General features: G+C 39.3%; 1 protein-coding gene across 5 annotated transcripts in view; it reads left to right on the forward strand.

Moving 5' to 3' along the window:
• TEX10 (testis expressed 10) overlaps nt 1-27,655 on the forward strand; it is a 60,260-nt gene that overhangs the window by 29,138 nt on the left and 3,467 nt on the right. For all 5 annotated transcript variants that reach the window (XM_074576469.1, XM_074576465.1, XM_074576468.1 and 2 more), the window contains 3 exons: nt 12,825-12,913; nt 14,134-14,267; nt 26,108-26,188. In XM_074576469.1, the coding sequence (XP_074432570.1) occupies nt 12,825-12,913; nt 14,134-14,267; nt 26,108-26,188 (304 nt within the window). The remainder of the gene's footprint in view (nt 1-12,824; nt 12,914-14,133; nt 14,268-26,107; nt 26,189-27,655) is intronic.

Below are 27,655 nucleotides of genomic sequence, written 5' to 3' on the forward strand. Positions count from 1 at the left end.
GTAACTTATGAGTAAAACCGATGTTGTCAGTAGGTGGCACTGTTTTTCTTCCATACATTCATGTTCTATTTGGTGAGGGGGGAGTTTTTATAAATTTCTTTTCTTCTACGCCACCTGCTTATCTGTCGTGCTTTAAATAGATTGCATTCAGTAGCGTCAGAGGCTCACTGCTGTATTGGTTAATTGTTTTTAATTTCTTTAAAAGCCTTTATTTCTGCATTATTCTTGTCTGGCAGAGCATGTATGTTTTTACATGCATCTGAGAATGCACATACGTACCCATGTATACTTGCTAGAGAGGAGCTATGTTAAGGTGGATTTCATGAGTACATATGGATGATAATAAGACTGTTGCAGTTATTCTAGGAACAATCATTATAAACTCAAGAAACTCATAGCTTTTTTGTGTGTGTGTAAACTATAAAAGTAGATAGTAAATCTATCCAGATGGCTTAAGCCATATTCCTGCAATGATATCAGGCTATAACATTAAATTATAATTACTGCGTTGTAACTTTTAGAATTTTTTGTTGATTAGAAATGAATTTTGAAGACATTCAATAGTTTTCAGTTCTTATTTTTGCAATGGTGAGACGAATAGCCAGGTGGTCTGCAGGAGCCCATCAAGTGAGCCACAGTGGGCTCTGTGTGCTGAGAATGAAGGTGATGTTGACAGTATTTCCATATATAATGGGAAGGCTTCTGAGCCTGGGATGGTGGTTATCTATAATGCTAAATAATTAGGATGGTTCCTGTCATGCTTTGGGTCTATATTCACTGAAGCTTTACCAGTTAGCACAGGCTGAGGACTGTTCATTCTGAAAAGAAAGCTGAAAAGCAGCCACCCGTTTTGGATGCTGGTGTGAATGTGGCCAGGTTTATGCTAATTGATCTCTGTGCCAAGGAACAGGCGTTGCTGCTGTTTGGGTCACTGGGGCAGCTACAGTGCATGAGTTTCAGGTGAAACTGAGGACAGAAGGTGTGGTAAGACAGAAGCTGTGTTTTAAGACAGCTTAATTTCCCTGCTCTTCTCCTCCAGTGCCTGCCCTGTGCCCGCTGTATGGGACCAGAGATGTATGTAACTTCAATAAATCCAGTCAGGCGAAGTTTTGAGAGGTGGAAGCATGACCGGGTTTTGAGGCATAAATCTTTCTCGCTGCTCCTGTTCATACACAATCAGGTGAGGAAAGGTGTGGAGCAACGTGAGCGAACATTCTATGACTTCAGACTGAGAGAAATGAGAGGTAGTGGCTCCTTGGAAGGAGAGGAGTTCTCTGAGTTGGCCTCTGATTTAAGCCTCTGATGATCTTGAATTTACGGAGACAAATGGAAAGGTGTAGGAAATATTTTAGAAAGTCTTTGCATCAAATCTACTGGATCGATTTTTCTGTGGTCTTTAGGTGGTACTGCTTAGATTAATATATTGAGACGAACCATTTATTTTGATGCAGCATGCCACATTTCTAAACAAATTAACTTCAGTATTTATTTTTAATTCATGATTTATTGGAATAACTGGTAAATACTCAAATAGTACTTCTCTGCTAATTAAAGATGAATGGTTAAATTGTTGGGTAGGAATATGTAACGTTTGGCATGAGTGGACCTCTGGTTTGAAATTCCAGTCTTAACATCATCTTGATGGTGGACTTCTGGTGATTCCTTGAGGGTGTGGATGTGGACAGGTAGACAATTCTCTATAGGAGGTGAAGAAATTTATTAATTGTTGATGGTCTAGTTGGGATTAAGGTCATAAACTTTAGCAGAATTACAGGTAGAGCTGGAAAGAATTTTTGGTGTAATCCCTCTATGTCTAGTTTCTACATTTGTAGGGCAGATGGGTTACTTCAGAATGGTTTTTGAAGGACTAGTGAGGCACGTGCTTATTTTTTGAGTACTTCTTGGAAGACTGGCTTTGAGGGAAATCTTTTCCTCAAATATGGAAACATATAAAATGTAAACTCACCTTCTTGTATTATATAGTAGATTGTCTTGTTTGTCTGACAAAAGGGAGGTCTGCTGTTTACAAACCAAAATCTGTACTGTTGACAGTTGCAGAAGAATAACAGTTTGTCACCGTTTGTTAAACTCAATGTTTTGTTTGCTACTTCTTAGTGACTTTGTGGTGATTGAATGGCAGATATTTTTGCAAACATTTCTCTTTTTTTTTTTTTCTTCTCTTTTGTGTAAGGTAGGATACTTAAGGTGATTAATATATAACCTGAGTATTTACTGTGATGTATTCTATTCTATGAAATAGGGATTAAGAAATGCAGATTATGAGATTGTGATCAAATGTATAAACTAGGAAGTTAGATTGCTGATTCTACGGGAGAAGTTCTCTGTCTCCTCTTAATATGTCTTGAGCTACAAAGAAGGAAAACCTGTTCAGTGTAATTACATAAATGCAATTTATTTATGTGCCTTTATTCAGCTAATTACATTAACACAATTTATTTGTGTGCCTTATGCATAATAGTTACGATTTTTTTAGAATTTTTTTATCCATTGGAATAGTGTGTCTGGAAGTTATTTCACTGTAATGGATAATTGGACAGATAATATTTCACTGCCGAGATGAAAAACAATGGGAGTTAATTTATGGCATTTCTCTCTTGAAGTAGAGTGTCCATAAATGAGATTTCCAATGGCTTCAAAAGCCATTCTTATTATTGTGGGTCTCTTTCCCTGCTGGGGTCTTACAGAGAGTTGTTTCTGTTGCTGCAGAAAAGGAGAAGGGTGAGGACCGTATAAATAAAAGCTGAGTGCTTGCTCCCAGTGAGACATAAATTGTGTGGGAGTTCCTAGTGCTCACAGGTTTGAGATAACTCTGGGGGTAACTTGCATTCTGCTTCTCGTAACCGTAAATGGACTCTTGCCTTAAGAGGTAGTGTCTTTAAAAGGTTCTGTTGCTTTCCAGACAGTAATGAGGGAGTTCAGCTGGTGTCTCATTGAGCAGCCAGGCATGCTTGTTGGTTCCTGCTGACCTCAGGAATCTGGTGTTTAGAAAGAACTGGGATGGACATTTTAATGTCTGTTTGGTATAAGATGTAAAATTCTGTGTCTCCAAATATACTATTCAGAGATGTCTTAGGGTCATGATAAGAGTTTAAAGTTTTCTATAGATACTTCCTTTGTAAGTAAGGAAGTATCTGCTTTTACTTTATTTAGTCATCTTAGTTATGTGATCTGCAACCTCTAACAGTAGAGCTTCGGGAGGCACAGTGAGAATGCAAAATGTACGTAACAGAGAACCTGTATACTACTAATTAAATGCTTACTGAATGCATTATTGTAGACAAGAAAAAACATTATATTCCCAAAAAGTATTTGCAAGCTAGTGAGGATTCTGTAACGTATTATTGTGAATAACAACACTGATAGCACAACTGAATACGGTAATTCCCATACAAAGGAAGTGTAGAAAAGATTTCAGAACAGTGTACATTTTAAAAAAAGGAAAACATAAATAAAATTAATTTTACCAAAATAAGCTAAGTTCTTATTTAAAAGAAAAAAAAAAAGATAAATTCTGCTTGTAAGTCATTACAGATCATACATGGAAAGTCAACTCAATAGACCTTGGAGAGGAAGTCGAAAAGCGTACAGGTGTAGGAAGGTGTCATAATAATGAATGGTTTACCAACAAAGATGTAAGAATAGCAAGGTCTGTGCTCACTGTGAAGTGCTTTTTCTGGCTGTATTTTCACACCCTGAATTTAGACCAAAAAATGGAGGAAAGTATGAAAAAGGTAACAAAAATACTTAAGGCAGTATGGAATATAAACTAAAAAGTGTGCTTTCAAAATGCTGGCATTTCCCTGTCTGAGTGCCACTAAGATTAAAGGGTAAAAGATTGATCTGCTTTCAGTGCTGCAAGATCAAAAAGGATCCATAGTTCTTGAGAATCAGATCCCAAGGTGGGTTATGGTGCATTCCTTCATCCACATCTGGTCAGCAAATTTCCTTTTCTTTGCTCATTGTCATGTGAAGGTGTAGGACTTGGGAGAGGGAGGAGGCTAAGCTTGTGTTTAAGGACACGTCCCTTTATATTTGTCCCCAGGTGGCTGTTGTTTGATATTCCTAACCAAGGCGAAAAGAATTATGTTGCTCCACTTACAATTGCACCAGTCAGTAAATGCCGTTTGCTCATTAGTGAATGTTTCTTCTGATTTGTGCTCTCATTTATAATGTGTAAGCAATTCTTTTCTCCAGACAACCTTTGCAACTGTGGAGCAAATGAGTAGCTGACAGGCTTACTTTTAACAATGCAAAGCTCAAATTGTTGTTTTCTTAAAATAGGGTTCATATTTTTCCCCAAACCCCTGGTAATTCCTTGCAGATGTTTGTTGTATTTTGCCACATCTTCAAATGGAAACACTTGATCCTTCAAAAGAGATAATGAAAGTTAAAACAAAAAACACACACTAACAAACCGTTGCCTATGTATGATAATGTGTTAGAGGAAAAGGAAGATAAAAACTCTTCACTTGCTGTCCGAGTTCATGTTCTGGTGTGAATGATGAGGTGGGTACAGGGTTGGAGAAGCACTCCAAGAGTCAAAATTTTAAATTTATTTTAATTTTTTTTAATGGTTTCAACGTCAGTTTGTGGCAGTCTTGGTTTCCTATCTCTGCAAGAGCTGGTATGAAAATTGAGAGTGCTGATCCTCGTTAACAATGTAACATGGAACTGATTTGATTAAGTTGATGCAGGAACCTGAGTTTATACTCCATTGCAGTTGCAAGCAGTTGCATTTCAATTTGACAGAAATTAATTTTCATCAAAGCTAAACAAGAATAAGCTATGCCAAAGCTGAGATAAATACTGGCACAGGGCTTTTTAGTATTTTAAAAGAACATATTGTACAGTAGTGCAAGTACGTGCCTACACTGGGGGAAAATGTATTGTATTTTTCTTCCATAGAGGTACAATAGTCCTAGTATGGTCCTTGCACGTGGTTTTGGTACATTGTTCTTTATACACACACAGTTCCGAGAGTGAGAACGGGGAGTGTTTGGGATGCATTGTATCATACTTGCCAAGCTCTCCAGAATAGCTAATTCTATAATTGTTCCATTACCTGATAGTTCACAGGTATTTTTACTTGTAAGCACCATTTTGAATGGTTGTTAGACAGCGCTGCTACTAGTAACATAGCTTGGTGTCTATGTAAAACGTGAGATGTTCATAACCGTCCTGTGAGGAGGCTGGCTAGAAGACCTATCTGTCCAGTGTTGTCCTCATGTGGATTTATTCAGCTGAGTGGTGTTTCTGGGCTCAGACAGTGAGCCCCGAGCAGTGTGATGAAGAATTTGAATGGAGTCCTCTTAGCTCCAGAGAAGGATGCTGCCGTATCTCTGTGGAAGTCTCCTGCTCCTGATGAGTACTGATCAGTAGCTGAATAGTTTTGTCTTGATAGATAAACTTTCTGGGCTGATATTAGACTCACTGTGTTGAGAGGTCAGAGATGGCACAGGTCGCAAAAATAGGAAGCCGAAATTAAAAGGAAAGGTTTTCTTTACTCCCTTTCTGTGGATCAGTAAAGACTTTTTCTCAACACAGTGCCCGGTTTATCGCAGTGGAAGATTCACAAGTGATAAGGGGTATTGTCCTACACATCTCTGTGGCCCTGAGTTGTGTAAGAACTCTGGCCTGTTTCATGCAGTGGAAACAACTTCGTTATGATCCTTGGTCACGGTGTCGTTATTCTGGCTATTGTGGAAGAACCACTTTACTCTGCTTCTTGCATTTCTGTGGCCTTAACTGAACTCCTGGATAGGCTAAAAGAGCTGCTCAGCTGTATCCTGATGAGCTGCAGAACTACAGAACATGCATCTGGAAGGTGGTGGTGTGTCATTTTCAGACTGTAGGTAGATGAACTGACTGAATAGCTTTGGCAAGAAAAAAAAGAAGACAGGGTAGACTTGATTAGCTGCATGCTGCTATACTAAGTACTTTGGCATGCTAAATAACATGAATGTTGCTAGTGGACTTTATCTCTCTGAGTTGTTCCTGAATAGGCTGTACAGCCCAGTGCCAGCAGAGATCTTGTGAACCTCCAGTGATGTGTGTCTTCCACTGTATGAGCCCACCACTTCCTACTTTTAAACCAGTTACACCTTGATGTAAGGACCTTTTCCTACACTGTGGCTGCTTAGTTTTCTAGAATTCTTTTTCCTAAGTATTACAGGATCTTCCGTATTCATGTGCACCTTCCCCTTGTAAAGATTTCTAAGAGATATGTAAGGCAAAAGTTCTTTTTTCAGAAACCATTCTGTCTGTTCCCAAGCACGTCATAGGTATTCATGTGTGGGCTAATTTTATCCATTGTTATAGTGTGTATTAATTTGCCTAGTGCAGGCATGAAAGTTACAGACCTTATTTATGTGGAACTTTTTTATAAAAACAAATGAGCACGCCCAAAAAACATCATCACATTTGCCACTCCACAGCCTGTAGATGTCAGGGAAGTTCTCAGATGGCAGGTTGCTCACAGCTGCTAGTAGTTCAGTTCATCCTTGCCTTCCCTTGGAGCTCCTTTGCATGGTGAATGCCATCTCATCTTGGTAATTCCCTTCTGTTTTGTTTGGTTCCATAATATGTTGTGCAGCTGCTTGAAGTTACAACAGGTCTTCTTGGAGAGTCATTCTGCAATGGGAACCAGCACGGTTTCTTCTCCGATGATCACAGGTGGGCAGAATTGCTGTAGCTTCTGTGCTATAGCCTTATCTTACCTGAGTGCCGTTCTCATGCACTGGCTGTCTGCTGGGCGTACAGAATCTTGGGAAGTTTTCTGCTCCTGATGTGTTTGAAGGACAATTTATTAGTAGTATCTCGGTGGTTAAAGCACTTGCTGAGGATGCAGAAAATCTAGGTTCCCTGCCTTCATCTGAAGGGGAGGTTGATTTTGTATTTCCTAACACAGTGACTTAGTCATCGAACTATTTTGAGGAGGTGTACTTAATTTAATAATATATAAATAAATTGTATTAATTTTATTAAATTTTCACTGAGTTGAGGCCTGGAATGCAATTAGTTTTTTTCAGGAAATAAGTGAATCAGCTGGTGGCTGAATATTTACATGTTCTGGACAGAACAGAAGTATCAGTGGAAGAAATAGAGGGGAAGCTCCTTTTAGAATGATTTTGTAACCTAGAATTAAAGAAACAATTGTGAGACGCCTTGGTTTAAATCTGTGATCAGTGGTTGATAAAATACGTTTAAAATGGGATCACCTACTACAGTCTATGTTAAGTTAGGTTTCTCAGGCTGTTCTCTTGCAAGTGTTTAAATAATTCTGTAAAGCTTCAGAAACACCCTGTGCTAGGATATTCTCTGTTATGGCGGTGGAAGGGCTTTCCTGGAGAGTGAAAGAATTGGATTTTATTTTCCTTGAACAGAAAACCCTTGATCTTACACTTCTTGAGTTCTGTAACCCTCACATTTAGGAACAAAAGGGTGATAGTATCAGTGCCTCAGAGGAACTGGGAATTTTGCATTTGCTTTTCCTTGTTTTACTTTAAAAATACGTGAAGACTGAGCTTTTTTTTTGAGATTCATTGCACTTTTTTCAATTTTATTACTAAACAGAAAAAAACCCTAACCCAAATTCTGTACAAAAATTTGCCGTGCTTGGTAGGTGCACTGATGTCTGAGTTGGAGTTCGAGCAGTGTGTTTTACAGGAGAGCAAGTGGAAGGATAATTTCTAAAATAACTGCAGCAAGGTTCATTATAGTTCTTCTACCAGAGACCTCTAAATTACCCCAAGACTCCTTATGACTGCCTAAGTCAAAACCAGCACCTTAAACCTGAACCAGAGTTCAATTTGTAGCTAGTTTAGGTCAGGAAGCACAGAGATAATTGTCTGCAGTTGAGAAAAAACCACTTGTGCACAAACTGCAGTTGTTTTATTTTGCAACTGTGTGATACAGCCCAACCTGAAAATAACAACAGTGAACAAAAGTCGCAAGGTCTGGCTGGAGTTAAAAAAAAAAAGTTAGCAGCAAGCGATAAAAGGAATGCATTGCACAGTTGCTGTGACTGAGAAGTATTTGCTATGCTAATTGCAAGAGAAGCAATGATTTTTTTTTTTTAAGTTAATTAGATTCAGCTTTTCTTTTAATACTATTTGGCATACAGAGCAGGTTACCTAAAGGTGCAATTCTAAACCTCAGCAGAGAGGTTCTGGTGGAGAGCAGGTAACCTTATGGAAATCACAGCACGTAATTCATCATAGTTAATGTGGGTTTGGACTAGCTGACTGGAGAGGTCTCACTCATATGCAATTTGATAACAGGTTCCCATTGTCAGTAAAAATTTATTCAAAAAGGGAGATTATAATATGCTTATTACCTGTCGCACACCTATAAATCAGATCTTTTTTTTTTTTAGTTAAATGTCTAACGTAACTTACAAGCGTTTTGAAAACATTTTAAAAGTGCACATAGTTTTTGATTATCTGTGGTAGTGTTAATATATTAAACTAAGATTTTTGTAATGTGTTTGTGGTATACCAACATCTGTTCTAGAATTGGATTTCTTTTGTTCTGTGTTCTTATTTCTGATGTCCTTTAATGCAAACCTCAAAACTGAGTGGCTTTAACTGCATTAGAGTCCTTTGGGTTCTAAGGTACTTGAGGTATTGATAGCTGGTTAGACTTGTATTTAAACAAACTTTTTCTAGGCTGTAATGCTGTTCTGCTTGTATTTGTAGTATTAGAAAGACGTTGGTCTTGGTCTTAATTTGTTACGATGCATTGAGATCCTTATCTAGTCTTTGATTACATTGTCTCATGTTATTTTTCCATATTCCATTGTGTGCTGAGCACATCATGCTCACTGGAGGAGTGTTTACATAGTGTTATGATTTCTCCCTGTTGTTTCAGTAGAAGGCTTCATGATTTTTCTATTGTATTATGTCCCAGTTGGAAAACAAAGTCATTCCCCCCCTGCCATGGGACTTTGTGTTGTGCTGAAGTATTTTTCACAGCTGTAGGGGAAGAGGAAGTGATATTTTTCCCAACTTCTGAGATGAGGAACAGAGGCAAGGAAAAAGTGAAACAAAGAAGTACCTGCCAACTCTAGGAATTCAGCATGAAACATTTAGGAACTGATTTTTCAGAATATTTATCATTTTCTATCTTGAAAGTGAAGGATTGACTTCAATTTCAATGTAAGTGGAGAGGTAGAGATCAGAGTCTATGTGCTGCTCTTTAAGATATTTGAAGGTGTATTGCTCCACAGCTATTACTGCCCTTTTAGTCTTTTACTCACTCTTGAACTGTTGCAGGGCTAGTGATAACTAGCAGAAGGAAAGGAAGAAAGAAGCCTCCACTATGAATAATGTGGTCTTTTTCTATTCTAAACGTAAGTTAATACCTTATCCGATGGTCCTCAGAGAAGCGTGTTACCACAGACTTCCTGTCCTCTGATTAAAAAAAGTTATTTATCTAGTGTCTCATAGAACCACTGCAATACAGATAGGAGCGTGGTCCAGGATAATGCGTAAACCTATTTGTTTACCTGAATTTGTGAGCTAATCTTTTTTTCTACTTTTTTTTAACCGTCTTGTGCCTCATACACTGTACATGTTATGGATGATGCAATAAATAAGGCAAGAACAGGTCAGGTTGTGTTGTCCTTCATTGGGTAATCCTGATTGATCCCTTCATCCATGATTTGTATAAGGCATTGTTTTAGAGAAAACGACACATAATATTATCGTACTCTAAGACATATGCACAGAGGCCAAGCTGACGATTATAGGCAACTTTCTCTGTCACTTTCTAAATTGAGTGCTAGATTATTTTTAACCTTAATGCTCTTTAACATTGAGGCTTCTCTTATGTATATAATAGCTTTGACTTTTTTAAAAAAAGTAAACTGTAAGTGAATTTGGGGATCTTGGTTTTGTGTGCGCGTGTCTCAGTGCAGCTCTGCTTGTAGATGAGTCTCTTAAAACCATTTCATAGCTCTGTCAAGGGTTTGCCTCTCTTGCTGCCTCCATGTTCCTGGGGCAGAACAGGAGCGATTCTCTCCACTTCCTCTTGCGTCTACATCAGTGACAGCTTGGCATGCTGTTAGGATGCTTAAAATGCTTGTCCTGTTTTGCGAGTGTGCAGATAGTCAAGTGTGGGTAGAAAAACAAAGCCTCTGAACTGTTTGAATAATTTCCAGACATTTAGCATTAAGCTTCAGAATCATTTTTCTTGTCCAGGGATCTCCTGAACCTATTGCAGTTCATGTGTTTGCTAGCCTGCAGTGAATCTGAGGTTTTGTTCAGGCTCTTCTGGAGGTCATCTAAAATTCTTGCATCCACCGGTCCTCTTATGAGGAATTTGACACGTCTGCTAACTCTTGCATGGAAAAATATTTTTATATTTTATTATTTTAAACCAGATTCTGACTGGCTTTGTCATGCAAGTCCCTACTCCCTGAACTTGGGCTATCACAAGTCCTTTCCATGTTTCTGTCTTCCTGCTCAAGATATTTTTTTTTTTATTTTCACATTTCCCTGATTCCCTTTGCAGCTTGTCATCTGATGTATATCTTCCAACCTCTTGCATTCCCACCATTTTGCTCAGTGATTGCATCACAGTTTGAATTTCTGTGTCCAGTAAGTCCTAAATTCTCCTGAATCTTTCTTCATGGTGCCCAATGCTTATTTTTGGTATAATGAGTGACCTCACATCTGACTTGTGGTCTTTCTGCATTGGATTCAGGCAGCTTCTTCCCCCATGCTGAAGAGAACATGGGCTTCGTTCTCTCTTCTGGTGTGTGCATGTAATACTTGTGTGAGTATTCACGTGTGTAGAATCTCTGGGGAAATCACAGAATGGTTCAGGTTAGAAGTGACCTTAAAGATCATCCGGTTCCAACCCGTGGCCATAGGCAGGGACATCTCCCACTAGACCAGGTTGCTCAAAGCCCCATCCAGCCTGGCCTTGAACACTTCCGGGGAAGGGGCATCCACAGCTTCTCTGGGCAACCTGCTCCAGTGCCTCACCCACCCTCACAATAAATGTTTCTTCCTGAAATCTCATCTACATCTCCCTTCTTTCGGTTTTAAACCGTTACCCCTCGTCCTATCAGTAGGTTGCAAGACCACTTGCTGGTTTAGTTGAGTGTGTGTGAAATCTCTTTGATGCTGCAATGAATCGGACTTGGACCTCCTTGGAAGGAGGGAAGAAATTCTTCCTTCTCCTGGGAGAAGATTGCAGGCCAAGGCCAAGGGGTGTTTGTCTCAGGAGAACTCAGTGTTGGCAGCCAAGTGGCAGCCTTTCGAATGGAGAGAGATTGAGAGACTACAGGTTAAGAAAAAGAAGCAGCGAGCCAGGCCTCCAAGGAGGACTGAAGGCCTCCTAGTTACTAGAAGGGACCATGCAGTGCTGTCTGCACCACGAAGTCACCTGAAATATGCCTGGAAATAAGGATTTGCCATTAAGGATACAATGTGAAGTGAGCTTTATTTAATAAAGCCTTTCTTTGTTTTCTCTCACCTGGCTGTGATTTTCTTGTTCCCCCCCACATTAATTATCCTACATGGTAGTCTGATTAAATCCTGAATATTTTCTTTATAATTTAAAGAAATTCTGAAATTCAGATTTGGTTTTTTTTTTTTTCCTTCTTTCTTTTTGACTAGCTCCAGACCAGTGCATGTTCTAGCTGTCATTTTTGTGGATGCTGAAACATTGTGGCTGGATTTTCATGGCATGGCAAAATCCATGTGCCTGGCACAAAGGTGTTCCAAACTTGATATTTTTGCTCTCAAATCATGGATCTGTAAAAAAATTTCTGAAAAACAGGCTTTCCAGAATTTTGTTATACATGAGCTAAGGCATTTTGGCTGTTACTGGAGAGAATAAGGAAAATGGTGATTTGAGGCAGATAGTTGGCTTGGAAAATTGAGTTCAGAAGCTCTGAAATTTTGCGAGGCTGTAAGAGCAGAAAGCGGCAATCTCTTACAGCAAAGATCCATAGTCCACAGTGCAAGTGCCAAGAGCAGCATACAAGTAAATTTGAATAATATGCATTTTTGCATAATGTGATGTAGGCCTGAGCTGCGGCCTTTTGAGGAAGGCATGTGTGAGATGTACTTGTTCCTAGCTCCTGGCTTTCTCCTGGTTCTGCACCGATACATGGGCAAGACACTACTGTTAGGGGGTCAGTGTTTGCTTCGAGTTTCCACAAGCACGTACGGCTTTTAATTTGAGAAACAAAAGTAGGCTGGTGCTCCTCTTCTTGCAGCTTGCCCTTAAAAACGGAAGTGTTGGGCAGCTTTGATAACGAGTTTGCTCCTGTCTTTGCATATTGTTCCTTTTTGTGTTCTAAATCTCAAAGCCAGTTTTTAATTTAGTCCTGTGTTTAGTAGCTTCAGCTACTCTAAAATAGATGCTGAGACTACTTTTACATGGGATCTGTTGTTCATGTAAAGAGCTGTATTAAAAGCAGCAGACATAATGAAAAATACAGCCCGGCTTTGTAATATAATGACTTTTACCAAATAAGGGAAATAAAACTAATTTAATTTACTGTGTCACTATATTAAAGGTTATACCTGTATTTATGAAGAGTTGCTATCTCAGTAATTTAATCAACTTAACAACCGAAGCCCATGTAGGGGTACAAAGTTCAATATTACTTGTCTTGAAAAGAGCAAGTTCTGGTTTTGAAGCTATTTAAAATGCTATTTTAACAACAGCAGTTAGAAACAGGAATGCTAAAATTAACAATTTAGTCATACTAACTGATTGTATTGTATAGGTAGGTTGTGAATTCTTAATTATATGGTTTTTAATAAACTGCTCTTGGTTTTGTGTAGATCATCCTTTGCAGGCTGGAAGTGCCAAGTGCAGGATAATTCAGTGAATGATGTGGACTATTTCAGCTTCTTGTTTTCAACCCTTATAGGTAATCCATGTGAATGTCATAATTCAGAATTAACAAAATGGAATTTGTTTTGATAGTCAGTTACTGGATTTAATTTAAAATAAATGGTGTAGTAAGTACTTCCTGAAAGTAATTCTAATCTTGTTACATGTTTTTGATATGAGATATCCTTTTTTCTCTTGATCTGATTTTTGACACCCTATTTTTATACTTTGCCATTAGGCTGAATATTTGCATCCTTTTTTTTTTTTTTTTTTTTTTTACATTCTAGCAACTTTCTTTGGAAAGTATGAGCAAAACCTAAATTTAGCATATGACATGAACAAGAATTTTTATTTTTTTTTTTAGATTTAAGTAAATGTCTTTTATTGGCTCATAACAACATAAGTGAGCGCCTCTGGGAGTTGCTGTGGACATGCTTATGCTATTAAAAACATTCCATTAGAATTAAGTAATCAAAGTACATTGAAGTGAGCTGCCCAAGGTCAGCATGTGTGCATACTTCTGCTACTATATTCTTACTCGGATATAAAAATAGTTGTATTCTGTGATGATGCAACCTTGAGAAATTACAGTGGTTAAAACAGCACAATATTGCTGAGAAATACCTTCCGGTAACTTGTCCTGCGATTAAAAAAAAGTGTCTTTTCTTCATCACCTCAGTCATTCATAATGTTCAACTACTTTGCTTTCCAGACTTCCTTTTTTTTCCTAAAACAGTGACGAGAGAGCTGTTCTGATAACTAAGAAAATGAAAGCAAACCCCAAGTGACTGTTTTGGAGCAGTAGTCCTGTTTTACTAAGACATCTAATACCTGGCTAGAAATAATTAGCCAAATTATTATTTTTATTTTTTTTTCAACCCTGGGGTTATGTTAGAAGGTTACTGAGTTATTGCAAACATATGGTGAACTGTCTTGCATTATACCTGTTTTTTTTAATTATTTTTTAAAGATACATGTGTTAAAAATAGCAGTCTAACATTGGCCTCATTGGGTTTTTATACCACATCATAGTTTAAGTGGGTATGCCATTGATTTTTTCCAAATATTTTCATTTTCTTTCAGAAATCAGAATTTGTATTTTGATATACTTAATTTAAAATACCAAGCAAGAGCTTTTAGCAAAAAAAGATGTTATGCAGACGTAATTTAAAAGACAGTTTTTGTCAACGATGCTGTTGAAGTAGAACAGTGCTTGGCTTGTTTCGTGATGCTGTTGTACTGCTTCTTTTTCTCTAGGGTTTTCAAGAAAGGAGTTGACTGATCTCCAGGGCATTAGAGGAAAACCACACATTAGCCAGACACAGCTTTCACCTGTCCGTCTTTACCTAACTGATCTGGACCAGTTTTTACACCACTGGGCTGTGACAGAGGTAATACATCAACGCTAATTCTAAATGACAGCATACAAACTCCGAGTGCTCTCCATCCCTTTTCTGCAGATGCCTAAATCTTGTTGTGAGTTGAGTTGAAAAAAGAATGAAAATACAGCTGTCAAACAGCCAGTGTTCTTCTGTAGCCATCAGATAATATTTTGAAGGAAACCGCTTTAAAAGGTGAATGTTCAGACACGTAGTATGCAAAACAATACTTATGGAAAAAATGCACAGAAGCCTTGGTGGAAAATTCTTAAATGCTAATAAGATTAAGATCAGCAATATATTTTGACTTTCAAAAATAAATTAATTGTAAAAATAATAATTACGAAGAGTTTTCTTTGAGAGTAAATTCCACTGTTAATTAAAAAGCACTTGCATTAAATGAGATTTTAACTTGGGAGTAATATTAAGTTGGCATTGGTGGTTATTCAGAATCACTTCTGATGCTTATTTAATCAAAATTTACTGGGATTAGAAACTTCACTGTGAATTCAATTCCTGCTTGTAAGATCCCTAAGTACCGAAAGCTTAATGTTATTGCTGGTTCTAAAGGGATCTGAGCCACGAGATTTTATTCAGAACAGGTGCATATTACTCTTCGTTCTGGCTCAACTCTTTTTATTGCTTAGCCCACCATAAACCACTTTAAAGTGTGAAATCATGTTTTAATGACATGCCAATTTGACAGTATTTATGAAATCTCTATCATGAATGCAGAAAAAGTGTAACAGAAGTTTTTAGTTGTATGATTTGTTCTGGGTTTTGTGGCAGTCTTTTTGGTTCAAGAAAGTGGTATAGTAGATTTTTCTCTTCTAATTCATAAAGTTTAAGTGATAATCTACTGAAATTAATGATAGTTTGAGGCGTATATTGCATATCTGCTATTATGTATTGAAAAGTGTTTTAAGCAAAGTTTTTGTTTGGTACCGCGACTGACACACACGTTTAGATGTCCTGCCTTCAGTCAGTTGGCCTGTGAAACAGCTAAACTTTCTAATTTGTTTCGCTTTGTCTCTCTGGGCAGTAATGAAGTCATTTTCTCAACAAAACTCCTTTCTCCGGTATTGAAAGACTAGAAAGTTTTCTCTCCCTCTCCTGTATGGAACTGTTCCTCTGTGAATGCACCAGAGGGATTACTTGTTTCTCAAAAGAGTTAGCATAATCTAAAGGATTTATGTATACTTTGCCTGTTCATGAAAACGCCACCTCATGTGTCTTTTCCTTCTTCTTTTTGCTTCTCTGCCACAAATCTGTCAAAGCTGGTTGAGAAACCACAGAGTATGACTATTTTCACTTAGGGACAGTGAAGTAGTTTAATTGTAGGTAGCTGGCTTGTGCTTTTGGTTCCCAGTTGCAAGTTGTATTTACTCCTCCTACCACACTATTTTCAGTGGTTTTGTGCCATCAAGGAGGGTCAGTATGTTCAGAAACTTGAGACCTGTTTTTGTGAAATTACCTTTACTTGGAAAAGACACAAGGTGCTCCCTCAGGTTCTCAGAAGTGGATGGCAGTCATTAAGCAAAGAGCTGGATATCCTTGGTTAGTAATGAAAGAGGTTTTGGACATTTGGTGGAGCATTGCACTACTACTGCAGTTACGTGTCAGCCTGAAGTCTTTTCTGGAGACTTAAGTTATAAAAGAATAGGAACAAAAATCCCACGCATCAAAAATCTGTGTGTGAAGAGCGATGATACCTTCTAGAGCCGCCTCATTTTGTAGACTTAACCAAAGTGACTTCTGGACCGCTGCTTACAGCTCTGAGCTTGAGAAGGAGATTGGAGGCTTTTCCTCATAAGCGTGTTTGTGACTGGGAGAGAGAAAATTTCTAGTGAACTGGGTTATATCAGATACACCTAGGATGTGATCAGGAATAGTCAGCAAAGATTAATGAAGGGCAAATTGTGCTCAACTAACCTGTTAGCCTTCTGCAACAGGTGACTAGCTTCCAACTTCAGTGATTCTGTGATTCTTTGAAAAACTTCCCTCTTAAAAATCCAGAATTTTTATTTCACCATCGATAAATCTCTGTATTATTTTTTGGTTTTAGAGCATAATGAGGTTCCCAGTATGGGGAAACTTTATTTTTTTATCTGGTAGGTTGTTAAACTTACATGTGATCTGGAAGTCAAACTGTTCCATGTTAAATGCTTGCCAGAAGGACTGGTAGTATTGCAATGCTGTTCGGCGTGTTCCTCGCACAATTGCTTCCCCGCACACACCCACACCCCCCATGGATTTTGCAGACAGAAGAGTAGGGGCGCCTCTTCAGTAGCTTTCTTCCCTATTAGAGAAAAATTAAGATATTCTTGCCTCTTGTCTCTGATCTGATAATAATGGTGTCTAGAATACACTGTGTTCCAAATCTCTTTGTTTAAACAAAGAGAAGAAAACCAGTATTAAGGCAACCACTTCCTTTTATGACTCACAGGATTCCATTAATTTTTCAAATCAAAACTTGGATGGTTTTGATTTCAGGTGCAAATGTAGATACGGTAAGTGATATAGAAACAAAACTGTGCTGACGTTACAACTTAAAAAAATCAGATGTTAGGCTTCTGGGTGACTGTGTTCTCTGTGTTTAAATATCTAATACAGTGCTGTGTTTATTAAGTTTTAGGGGTTTTCCCTTTTCTGTGTTGAGTACCGTTCTCCAACCTCAAAGATGTTGATCCATAGTCTATTTCACGTTCAATTTGTAAAGAAAACATTCTGGTGACTGTAGTCTATAAAAACTTTGAGATTTGGAGGCTGGAACGTTTTTGGTTTGTTTGTGGTGGTTTTTTTTTTTTTTTAAATAATCTTGACTTGGGAAAAACCTTTAAGTTCAACCTTTGTCAACAAAGTTGCAAAGGAGTACTTTCTGTAGAGTAAGTGGTTTCCACCAGGCATTGAACAAGCTACTCTACTAGAAAATAAACCAAACAGCAACAAGCCCCTCAAAAAACCCAGAGCTGCAGCCTCCAGGGAGAGGAAAACTGCCGGTAAATCATGAGGCTCTTCTAGGATGTCTTGAAAGACAGTATGATATGATGACTCTATGTGCATTGAGTTTGAGGGAGGTAAGTTTGGAGGCCACTTTCTTCCAAGCAGGCTTAGTTCAAGGTGTGACACAGTTTTCGAATCAAAATATTTTTAGCTGTGACAGAAAATTATTTCAATAAAGAAGTGCTGCAGGAATTAATAAAACCCATCTTGAATTAGTCACGCTTCTGGTGGAACTGAGTAGAGCGGCACAGCTTCTGAGTGCTCAGTCTTTCATGCTTTCCCTTGCTGAATAAGGAAGTTTATGATGATGCTGTAATGTTAAGCAAAATATTTGTAGTGATTAAAAATACCTAGCAAGTGAGAACAGCCCTCCGTTGGCTGCAGAGCAGGCAGCATTCAGGCTTCAACTTTATGTTGACAATTGTTCATTTAAAAGAGAAAATAAATAAGGAAATGATGGAATTAGGATTTGACAGCCTGGTTTCCTATGGATAAATGAGACTACCGATCAGATTATTATTATTAGTCCGTCCATCCATCCTCCTCTTCTCTTCTGCCACTAGTTTTGTCTAAACCATTGGCTAGCTTTTGGCTCTCTAAAAGAATAAAGTTGCAAATACTAGTTGCCTGTAAGTTTTATGGGGGGGGAAAAAAGCAGATGTAAGAGAAAAAACCTCTAGATTAGCACAAGGCAGTTTATAACTCGGTTTCTGCATCCTGCATTCCACGTGCATTGCTCTGGATCAGGCTCAGCAAGTGCCAGCCCGTGGCCCGTGGGGGTGTTGGGGGGGTTGTGAGGCAGGAGCAGGTTGGGGTTACGGCGCTGAAGAAACGGAGGGGCAAGGGATGAAGGGTCCCAGGCATGAATCTGTAGGAGTCCATGGCTTGTTGGCGTTATTGCTCCCTGCTCGTCTTCGTTTTCAAATCCAGAGGAAGGCAGTCCCAGGTGTCTGTCGCTAGCTCGCTGTACTGTGTAGTGAGTGGAATGTATTTCTAACGGTCGTGAACTGTAAGAGGGAATTTAATGTATGCACGCCAGAGATGTGGAAGAAAAGGTGTGCCTCTGGAGAAAGAGCAAGCTGTGCGAAGGAAAAGAATAACTTGCGGCGTTCTCAAATGGCAGTTTGGACTCTGGGAGTGTTAATGTGACTGGTGCGCTTGGTAGCATGTGGCTAACCAAAATTGGTGAAAAGGCCAAACAAATGCACTTCTCATAGAAATTAATGCTTTTCAATCGTTTATAACAAAACTGTTTTAAGATGGACGTTGTAACTTTTTTTTGTCTAGAGAGTGGTAATTGGTGTATTGGAAATCTGAAGCCGTGTTATTTTTTTGTGGAAGCTTTTAGCTAATGGTGATTTTCGCTTAAGGAGAAATGCTTAAGGAAATTGTCCCTTTAAATGCCATTTTGCGTAGCTGCAAAGGTTAATCTTCATATTTTGTCTAAAAGATGTGTTAAATGTGGAAACCTTGGTTCCTTTTCTGGAGCAACTTCGATGTAAAATGACTTCTGCCTTATTAAAGCCAATTATGTAAAATCATACCCCTGTAGCTGAAATAGGTGGGGCTTCGGAATACATGGTTGCAGCCTTAGGGAAGAGGCTTCAGTCTTTGTTCATTTTAACTGTGCCATAGTGTTTGTCGGTAATATTCTTCACTCCCCGGTAATTGAATTGCTCTGCCAGTGTCAGATGAAATAGCGCCAACAGGAATGAAGAGTTTAACAAGGTAACCATGTGTACATGATAATTTCTGTTGTAATATTTGGTGTTTGACGCTTGAACGTTTTGGAGGGGGAAAGCAAACAATAACTCAAAAGTTCTGCTCGAAGTCGAGATTCTAGAGTTATACTGAGCACATTAACTCGCTTGAAGAAACAAAATACTCAACAAAATGTTTAAAATGTTTAAGAGCAAACACTAGGGAAGGTCAGCTGGTTTTAAAAGCAGTCTTGAATTCAAAAACCTTGGGATGCATGTAATTTAATACACTAATGTGTGTCAAAACCAGAGATGTCTCATAAAGTGGAGTTGGGAAGGCTGTATCTGCACTGATATGCTGTGGAAAATTACAATAAATCATTAAAGATAGCATGTAAATTAAAAGTCCTGCAAGGATGTTTGTCTTGAGAAGTAGATGGTGGAATTGCAGTGCTGAAGCTTAACTTTAAGCAGATTAACACTTGAGAAAAAACACTACATTTTTTAAATGAAGATTTTCACTTCAAGTCCCTGTAAGATTTCAACTTGTGGTCTTTATTGAGATTTCCAGATTAGAGTTACACTGGGGAAGAAAAAGCAGCTGAGGGTAAATAGTATCCTTTCTGAACTAGAAATATGCTGTCATTTTTACCCTCTTTAAGGAGGGTAAAAAAACCTCTGTACAAGCCCATTAGTGTTATGTAAAACTACATCGTATCCAAGTTTAATGTTTAGAAATTAAAATAATGGGTTTTTTTCCTTGAAAAGCAATGCAAATCCTGCCCCCCCCCCCAAAAAGGAGAAATTATATAAATAAGTGTAATACCTCCTAAAATGAATAAAACTCACTTTCAAAGGTCTCTTCCATAATTTTCTTGGGATGTGAAGCTTACAACTTAAAAAAAAAAAAATCCAACAACAACAACCAAAAAAAACCCAAACAAAAACCACCACCAAAAAAACCCAGCAATAAAACCCAAACACCAAAAAACCTAACTTGATCTTCAGGCCAGTGCTCTGTTGTGCCCGCATCTTATACGTCTAGTTTATCTTGTGACATTTTGTAGCTGGGAGCTCACATGTTACTGCGTGTAACTAATGTGAATTAACATCTCCACAGTTACTGCACGTTATGCTATAAATTCACATCCTGCTTTGTGATACCTAAACTAAATTTGCTGCAAAAGGCAGGCTTTGTGGGACAAGAGCTGGGTTTTTAAGTCTACAGTTTTCTGCGTTTTCAAGTCCTTTTTTTTGGGGAGGGGGCAGGCAGATGAATTTGGAGACGTACATCAGACATCCCTTTGACCTTCCTGCACGTGATCTGACAGGGAGGCATCCACAAGAAGGAGGACTCGTTCGTGGTGATGTTTTATAGCTGTGAGAAAGCTGCAGAGCTGTGAAAGAAGGGCTTATTATGGCTGTAAGAGGATGAAACAAAAGCTCCTTGGGTAGCAAAGCTATTTCATGGTGTCTTTTCTTCAAATTTTGTAAGATGTCTCTGAGAACCAAACCTATGCCATTTTTCAGGTACAGCTTTGTCTGCTCCTGGATAGCACAGTAGCAGTTGAGCATAAAGCCTGGTTTTGCTGACAAAAGAATAATATTTTCAGAAATGCCCGTCACTTGGTGAGACAGTAGGATTGTCTCTAGCCCGTAGTTCTCTGCCTCCTATCACTAAATCTTGCTGGTACCCAGGTTTAAACACATAATCAAACTGTTACTCAGGAGGTGAGCAGTGGTGACTGTCACTCATGTATTTTGTCCAGTGGCAAATAAAGATAACTTCACTTGGTTTAGTTGACTCTTAATATCGGTTTGAGACCGGACTGCGTGCCACAGCCAAGGAGTCTGCAGACAGGCAATCGCCACAGTTCAACAGATGCAAGATGAGTCTGTGTGCTGCGGTCACCCTGTTTCTGAGCCAGCAATTAGACATTAACTGTGTTTCATAATCCTTTTAAGTCTTTGGAAATATGTACTCTGTCAAGATGCGGGACACAGTGCATGTTCTAAAGCATTTGTGATTCTTAAACAAGCTCCTGTATTTCTGTTTTGCTACCCCGAATGTAAAATTAGTCCCATAGTGGTTTTTTCCCCCTGTTGCCCACCTCTGTAATATTCTATTGCAGACTCCATTCCTTCTTTTTGGCTTTTTCTTTTTTTAACATAGGCTTTGTGTTTATCATGATTGTGTGGGGATTTCATGTGGGGTTTTTTGTGGTGGTGTTTTCTTTTTTTTTCCTGGAGTCACTGAATCAGGAATACCTTTCACATCCGCCCCTGTGAGCTTAGCCAAGGCAGATGAACAAAGATCTCTTGTTGTACGCGGCTTTCTCAACAACTCAGGGCACTGTTAATATTGCCCTGTCAAATCAATTTATTTCAGAAAGAGAAGCAGCACCTGTCAGGGGAGTACACTGTCTGATAAGCTGGGTGCTTCAGGGGAAGCTGGCCAAGCTTCAGACGACAAGCTTCATTGCCTGCCCCATCACCTGAAAACTTCTCGTTTTCTACGCTCTGCAGTAACACGTTACACTGGAGAGAGCCCTGCTCGAAACAGTCATTTCACAAGGGCTTGGGAATTGGCTGCAGAACAGCCTGTTACGTTTTAGTTACCCGTGTTGGAGGTGGATGTCGATGTGAATTGAAAAATATATTTTAAAGTTCATGTTAGGATATAGTGTCTGGTGTGTGCCAACTTTTCTTTTTCAATAAAATCACTTCTCTTGGAGTCTGAACTGTCTTTGGTCCGACTTCACAGAGTGGCTCGCTAAAATACTTCATCTGTTATCTTTCTTGCTTGTTTTGTTCCTCTCTGTGCTCACACTTTGCGTGTGTCTTCAGAGGAAGGTATTTTTCTTTGAAAAAGAGTACTTTGCAGCATGATTAAGCTTGAAATAATATGCAGATTTGCCTTCGTGAGTTACTGATAAAATACTTCCCTCGAGGCTCTTTGAGTCGGATTCTATCACATTATGGGAAGCATTGAGTGATTTAAGGAGTGGAAACAGTTAAATAATGAACAAAATATTACTCTTGGTTCATCATTTGTGTGTGTTCCTGTCGCCACAAGAGCTCAGATGGAGACTGGGCTGCCTTGGGTCGTCTCAGCTCTGCCTTTTGGAGTTAGAGCATCTTACAGATAAGCCATATTAAGCTGATGGATTCCTCTCTCTGTACATTAGAGCTATGAAAAGCCTGTTTTGTTTGGTTTTCCCATTTTAGCTGGCTATTGTTGGAGTAGGTCTTCAGTATGGCAGGCAAGGAGGCCTGTGTAGTAACGATTTTCTGAAGCAGTAGTAGGGAACCTCCCGTTGTACTTGTGTGGCTCATGAGTGTGACGGATAATTGGGCTTGTCTAATCAATAAGATTTGGTTTGAAAAACTGCCAGTGGATTACGGAGCCTGTAGTATTTGCTGCATAATGCTAACAGATAATCCCCGTATTTAAGAGAATGCTTTTCTTTGGCTTAATTTATTCAAGGGGACATTCAAACAAAATTTAAAAAAAAAAAAAGCCTCTAAACCTAAACCAAATGTGTTATAAAATACTTGCCTCGAAAAGATATAAACTCCCCTGCAATCAGAAATGCTCGTTCTCTGTCCATTCACTTCAGTAATACTCTGAAACAAAACTACTCTGGCTTTGGTCCAAAACCAATCTATGAATGCACCAAAAATGTGGTAAATGCTAATCAAATGTAAAATAATGAATCAGCTGTGACATTTTATTATGGAAATTAAACATCATGCAAACCCTTGCCTAAGGAAAATAAATTGTCAGGAAAAAATACTAATTTTCATGTGATAATTAAGTTTTCTTTGCTTTTCATTTCCATGTCTAATAACGTTTCAGTTTCACTTTTTAGAACAGGCATTTGTTATGAAAGCCATTTCAAGTAGGATTTAATTTATGGAATTGAAAAGGATTGCCTCTCCCACTTAATCGTAGGAAAGTAGAACTGGATGTCAGGGGACCGTGGTGCTATTTTGAGGGTCAGAAAGATCTGAAAGGTTGAAAAACTACCTTGCCAATGCGCTTTACCACAAACCTTCTAAGGAAATGTGCTGCTCTTTAGTGGTATGATGCCCCTTTTGCTTGCAATTCTGGAAGAGTCTTGAGTGTTGGTGAATTGTACCCGATACAAAACGCTCCTACAAGTTGTCATCTCAGGGAGAACCTCAGTGGACTGGCAGGCCTATTCTAGGGATGTAGTCCTAAGGGTGAAATATTAATACCGGTTTTCTTCATGATGAAACCTTAGTCTGCTGTGTGGACCTCATGGATTTGCCTTCAAGGTCTTTCATTTGTTGACCTCATGTGGGTATGCGTTGAATTAGAAGGGATCTCTCAAGCATGCTCTGTCTAGTGTTGTGTGCTCACAAGCACATGGCATATCCCCCTTGTGAACTTCCGAGCTCTGTCTTATGAGCAGCAAATGTCTCCTGCATTTCCCCTTTCACAATCATCCTTCCTAATTTCCATCTCATCTGCATTCCCAACCAGCTATGACCATCTTTATTTTTTGTTGCTGTTTGGTTATATTTGTCTTCCTGCAGCAGTTTTCACCTCTTTGTTGTATTTGTCAGTGTAATATCCCTTCTCGGGTATAGTTTTGCCAGTCTAGGCAGGTTAAGTCCTTTCTCTTGACACCTGTGAGACCCAACCTCTGTTCTTTGTGCGATTTTTTTCTGTGCCCCTTCAGTTTGAATTGACCTTTCTTGAAAGTGAGTGACTCCTATTTTGCACAGTATGTCAGAAGTAGCCTAAATAGGGTCTTACTGAACAGGGGATCAGTACTCTGTCTGATCACTTCTGTTATGATTATCTTTATTTCTCCGTCCTGAAGTGATATTTGCCCATTTCATGGTTCTATCACAACCACCTTGTAGTCAGTTGTTACGCAGAGATTTTTCTCCTATCTCCAACTCTTAAAAACTCCCAGTTGCGAGCAGAAGTTTTTAGTGGTCTCCAAGCGTGTGACCCGCCACTTTGGTTTCACTGCATTTTTTCTGTATCTGTTATTCATCAAACCCATGTGATCTTTTCTGTAGGTTAGTCCAAGCCTCCTGTCTTGGCTGGGTTTCTCAGCTTTGAGCTGCCAGCCGACAGATTTCATCAATGTAGCTTTGCCTTTTGTGTAAGTGTTACTCGTTAAAATACTAGGTCAGGTTGGCGTCAGAGTTTGTACTTGACGTGACGATCCCCAGTAGTAACCTCTGTCTCAGCTTGACTTTATTCCTTGACACTGCAGATGTTTTGAGTGCTTTTCTTGGGAATATTCCAGAGTACTTAATATTTTGTCGCTTTCAAATTGCAGCGTTGAGAAGCACTGCCGTGTCTAGGATGGGGTACGCAGCTTTAATAATATTATTTCATTATTAAGTAAATGGACAGTATCAAAAATAAGGGTATTCAATGCAAGAATATCTATAAAATTGTCTTTTACATAGTCCTACTAGTCAAAGAAAATACTTGCACAATTACCCCTGTAATACTGATGAACACGAGCAGTGTCCTGACAGCACTGTGTTCCGTCAAGCAGCTGTGTTAAGGATCTCCTGAATTTGGCCAGTTTAAGCAGGGCTAAGAGCATGTGTGGCATAGAATTCTGGAAAAAAGCTGAGCACGCTTTTCTCTCACCACAGAGGATACTGCTTGGCCATTTTTGATGAGACCACCACTGGCATCCACATTATTTAGGATTGAGTTTTCGTACCACGGGACCTTGAGCTAACAGTTCTTTCCCCCGTTCTTTCTTTCCCCCTTTCCCTTCAGCTGGAAATGTCGTGCACTCTTACTTGTGACACAACACGGGTGATATTTTCTGTTTTGTCATTATCTCTTGTTTAGGTGTCTCGACCTGCCCTGATTCAGCCTAAGTCTCAAAACCAGGACACTACCACAGAATTTTAATCCCTCAAGTCAGATCATTCTGTGAAAGTTTTCTTTAGCTCTCTTTGGTCAGCAAGGTAGCTTAGAGGCATGCGTTTTGCTTAGCCGAGATATGTGTAAAACTCAGAAACCGAAATTCTCCCTTCCCTCAAACATCTGACCTTGCTGTTCTCTTTCTGATTCCCTTAAGTACAAACAGGATTCCATTCCTCATGTATGGGTTCTTCCATCTTCCTTGTCCTTAGCAGGACGTTCATGATTGCTAATGGTCTAGTATCGCACTCAGCCTGTGCCTGCTGCTTTCTGGAGGCTTCAGATGACACTGGTGGGAGAAGCAACGCACGTGAACAGAGAGAGGGAGGTCATCCAAGCTCTCTGACTACTTTGCAAATTATTGCAATAGATGGGAAGGAAAAGAGGAACCAAGACAGCCACCTGCTGAGGACTGCAGCACAGCTCACTAGCACATCTGCTGGAGTCTGGGTGCTTTATCCTGTCCAGGAGCCATATAGCATTTCATGGGGTCTTGGTCAATTCTTTCCTCCCCCCACCCCTAACCTGGCAAAAAAATTAAGACCTGAGTCTTCACTTCACTACTGTGGGGTTTTTTTACTTTGTGTTTTGTTTTTATTTTTTTAAACCTCTTTCTGTCCTGCCTCTGGGCAGCTAATGCAGTTTGCTAGTGCCTGTTCATATAAGCACCGGCAAGTTTTTGCCAGTTCAGGAAACAAGATTTCCCGTTGTAGTCTGTAAGACTTCGGTATCATCTTTGAACATGACATTTTGGGCAGTGTAGAGGAAAATAAGTTGGAAATGGATCTTTGCTGTTTTCTTCTTTGTCACGTTATTTTTCCGTCCCGTTTCACTGTGATTCCTCTGTTTGATGCTGGATAAAGTTATTTGTGGAGTAGTTTTCTGCAATGCTTCAGCTCCGAGGAAAGGCAGCTGGAGGCTCGGTGTGGCACTGTTCCTGCATAGGGTATTTTTGGCCGCCTACTTCAATGACATAGATAAAATGAAGAAAGCCACTGCCAGAAAAACTAACGGTGTCATCTCTTTAAACACTTAATAATTTATGTTGACAATGTTACTCTTATACACTGTAAAGAATCAATACTTTGAGACAAAGGTGCTATGTCTCCCCAATGGGTACTTTGTATTTAGGTCTGTCAACAAAGTATGATTACACAGTGAATGACTGCTGCTTGCATGTGGAGTACTTAAATATAACTTTTGTTTTATTAAAACAGATGATCTGTCACAGCTTGTCCACTATACCTTCCCAAAGTCAGTGTTTTGACATTCTCCAGACCGGCATCTGTAAATATCTGGTAAGTACCGTTTTGTCTTCTAGGTTATCTTCCTTGCGATAAATCTTCTAACAGTCTCGTTAATCCTCAAATCCACTCATTCCATGTACTTCATGTGTAATTTCAGAATTTGTAAAAGTTTTTTAACAAGATTAGCAGAGTTTTAAAAAATATCTTAATAACTGTTGGTATCCAGACTTACATGGATTTTTTTGCTCTGGTTTGTGACTAGTTCGGCTTTCTTTTTTTAAGCCAGGACAGCCGTAAAGGAAAGGCTTCTTGTTTTGGTTTGGTTTGCTTTTGAAGAGAGCGACTAGCAGCTTTAGATGAGATTTACAGTCTGTCTTCCCCTTCGCATCCTGATGGGGATGGCAAAGCCAGAGCTGGGTGGCGGAATTGTACGGGACAGAATTTGCAGTTACCCGTGATGCTGCCTGCCGAGAGGGGGGACCTCTCTGTCCTCATCTCGAGATGGTTCCGCGATCTAAAAAGTAACCGCAGTTCCCTGTATGGAGCCCTACTGAAAAATTACTAGACCAAAGCTCACCTATAACTGATTTTTGGGGGTGGATGTTGACTTAAATCACAACTTTTAAGTCAGCTTATGCATTCCACTGCACTGGCCCTTTGAGAGCAGTTAAGTGGATTTTTATAGTTGATGAGGGTGCTGCCCAAGAGCTCTAAGTGGATGATGACACCTAACAGGGAAGAAAGGCACCGTGTAGGCAACAGCCTATATGGGGACTCCTGTGAGCGGTCTCATCTGCTGGGTTTGTGTACATGGAAACGTCTGTGTTCACGTCATCTTCCAGACTGGCCCACTGGCCTCTTTCGTCAGCACCGATGGCTCACGTGATCTTCAGGATGCGTCTTCATATGCAGACGTCCATCGAGCTCGCTAGCATTATTTCCTCGTTGTGGTTGGCCAGGAACATCGTTATTAGTTTTTGTCACTTCGTGCCTCAACATCCTGTAGTATTCAGCAGGGTCTCGGTGACAGCTGCAGTCCATCTTGTCACGCAGGAACACCACCCTTCTGCCTCTGCAGCTGCCTGGGGCAGGGTCAGCTCGCGACAGTGATCTGCGCTCGTGGCCTTGAAATACACCTGGTGTCTTAGACTGGAAGTATTTAAAAGTTTGAGTCTATCATTGTTCTTTATCTCTTACCTCGCCTGAGTAATCATACCGATGAAATACATTCTGCATTTCTGTAGCTTGTACTTTATTGATCTTTTTCTAAACATTTCTAAAAGAAACGGCTGACCTTGGTAAGCGAACCAACTGCCTCCGTCAGTTTAAACCAATGTACTTGCAGGCGAGCAAATTAGGCTGCTCTAAAACTCCTTAAATTAGTTTTGTAATAAGATAAATGGTGCAGCGGTAGCAATGGATGAATTTTTTTTTTTTTACAGGCTTACAGGACAAAAATCTAGGATAGTTACTCAACAGCACTTCAAAATTTAAACTGCTTTTGAATTCACTGCCTCT

The sequence above is a fragment of the Larus michahellis genome, chromosome 2, assembly GCF_964199755.1.
Source record: "Larus michahellis chromosome 2, bLarMic1.1, whole genome shotgun sequence".
Classification (NCBI taxonomy): Eukaryota; Metazoa; Chordata; class Aves; order Charadriiformes; family Laridae; genus Larus; species Larus michahellis.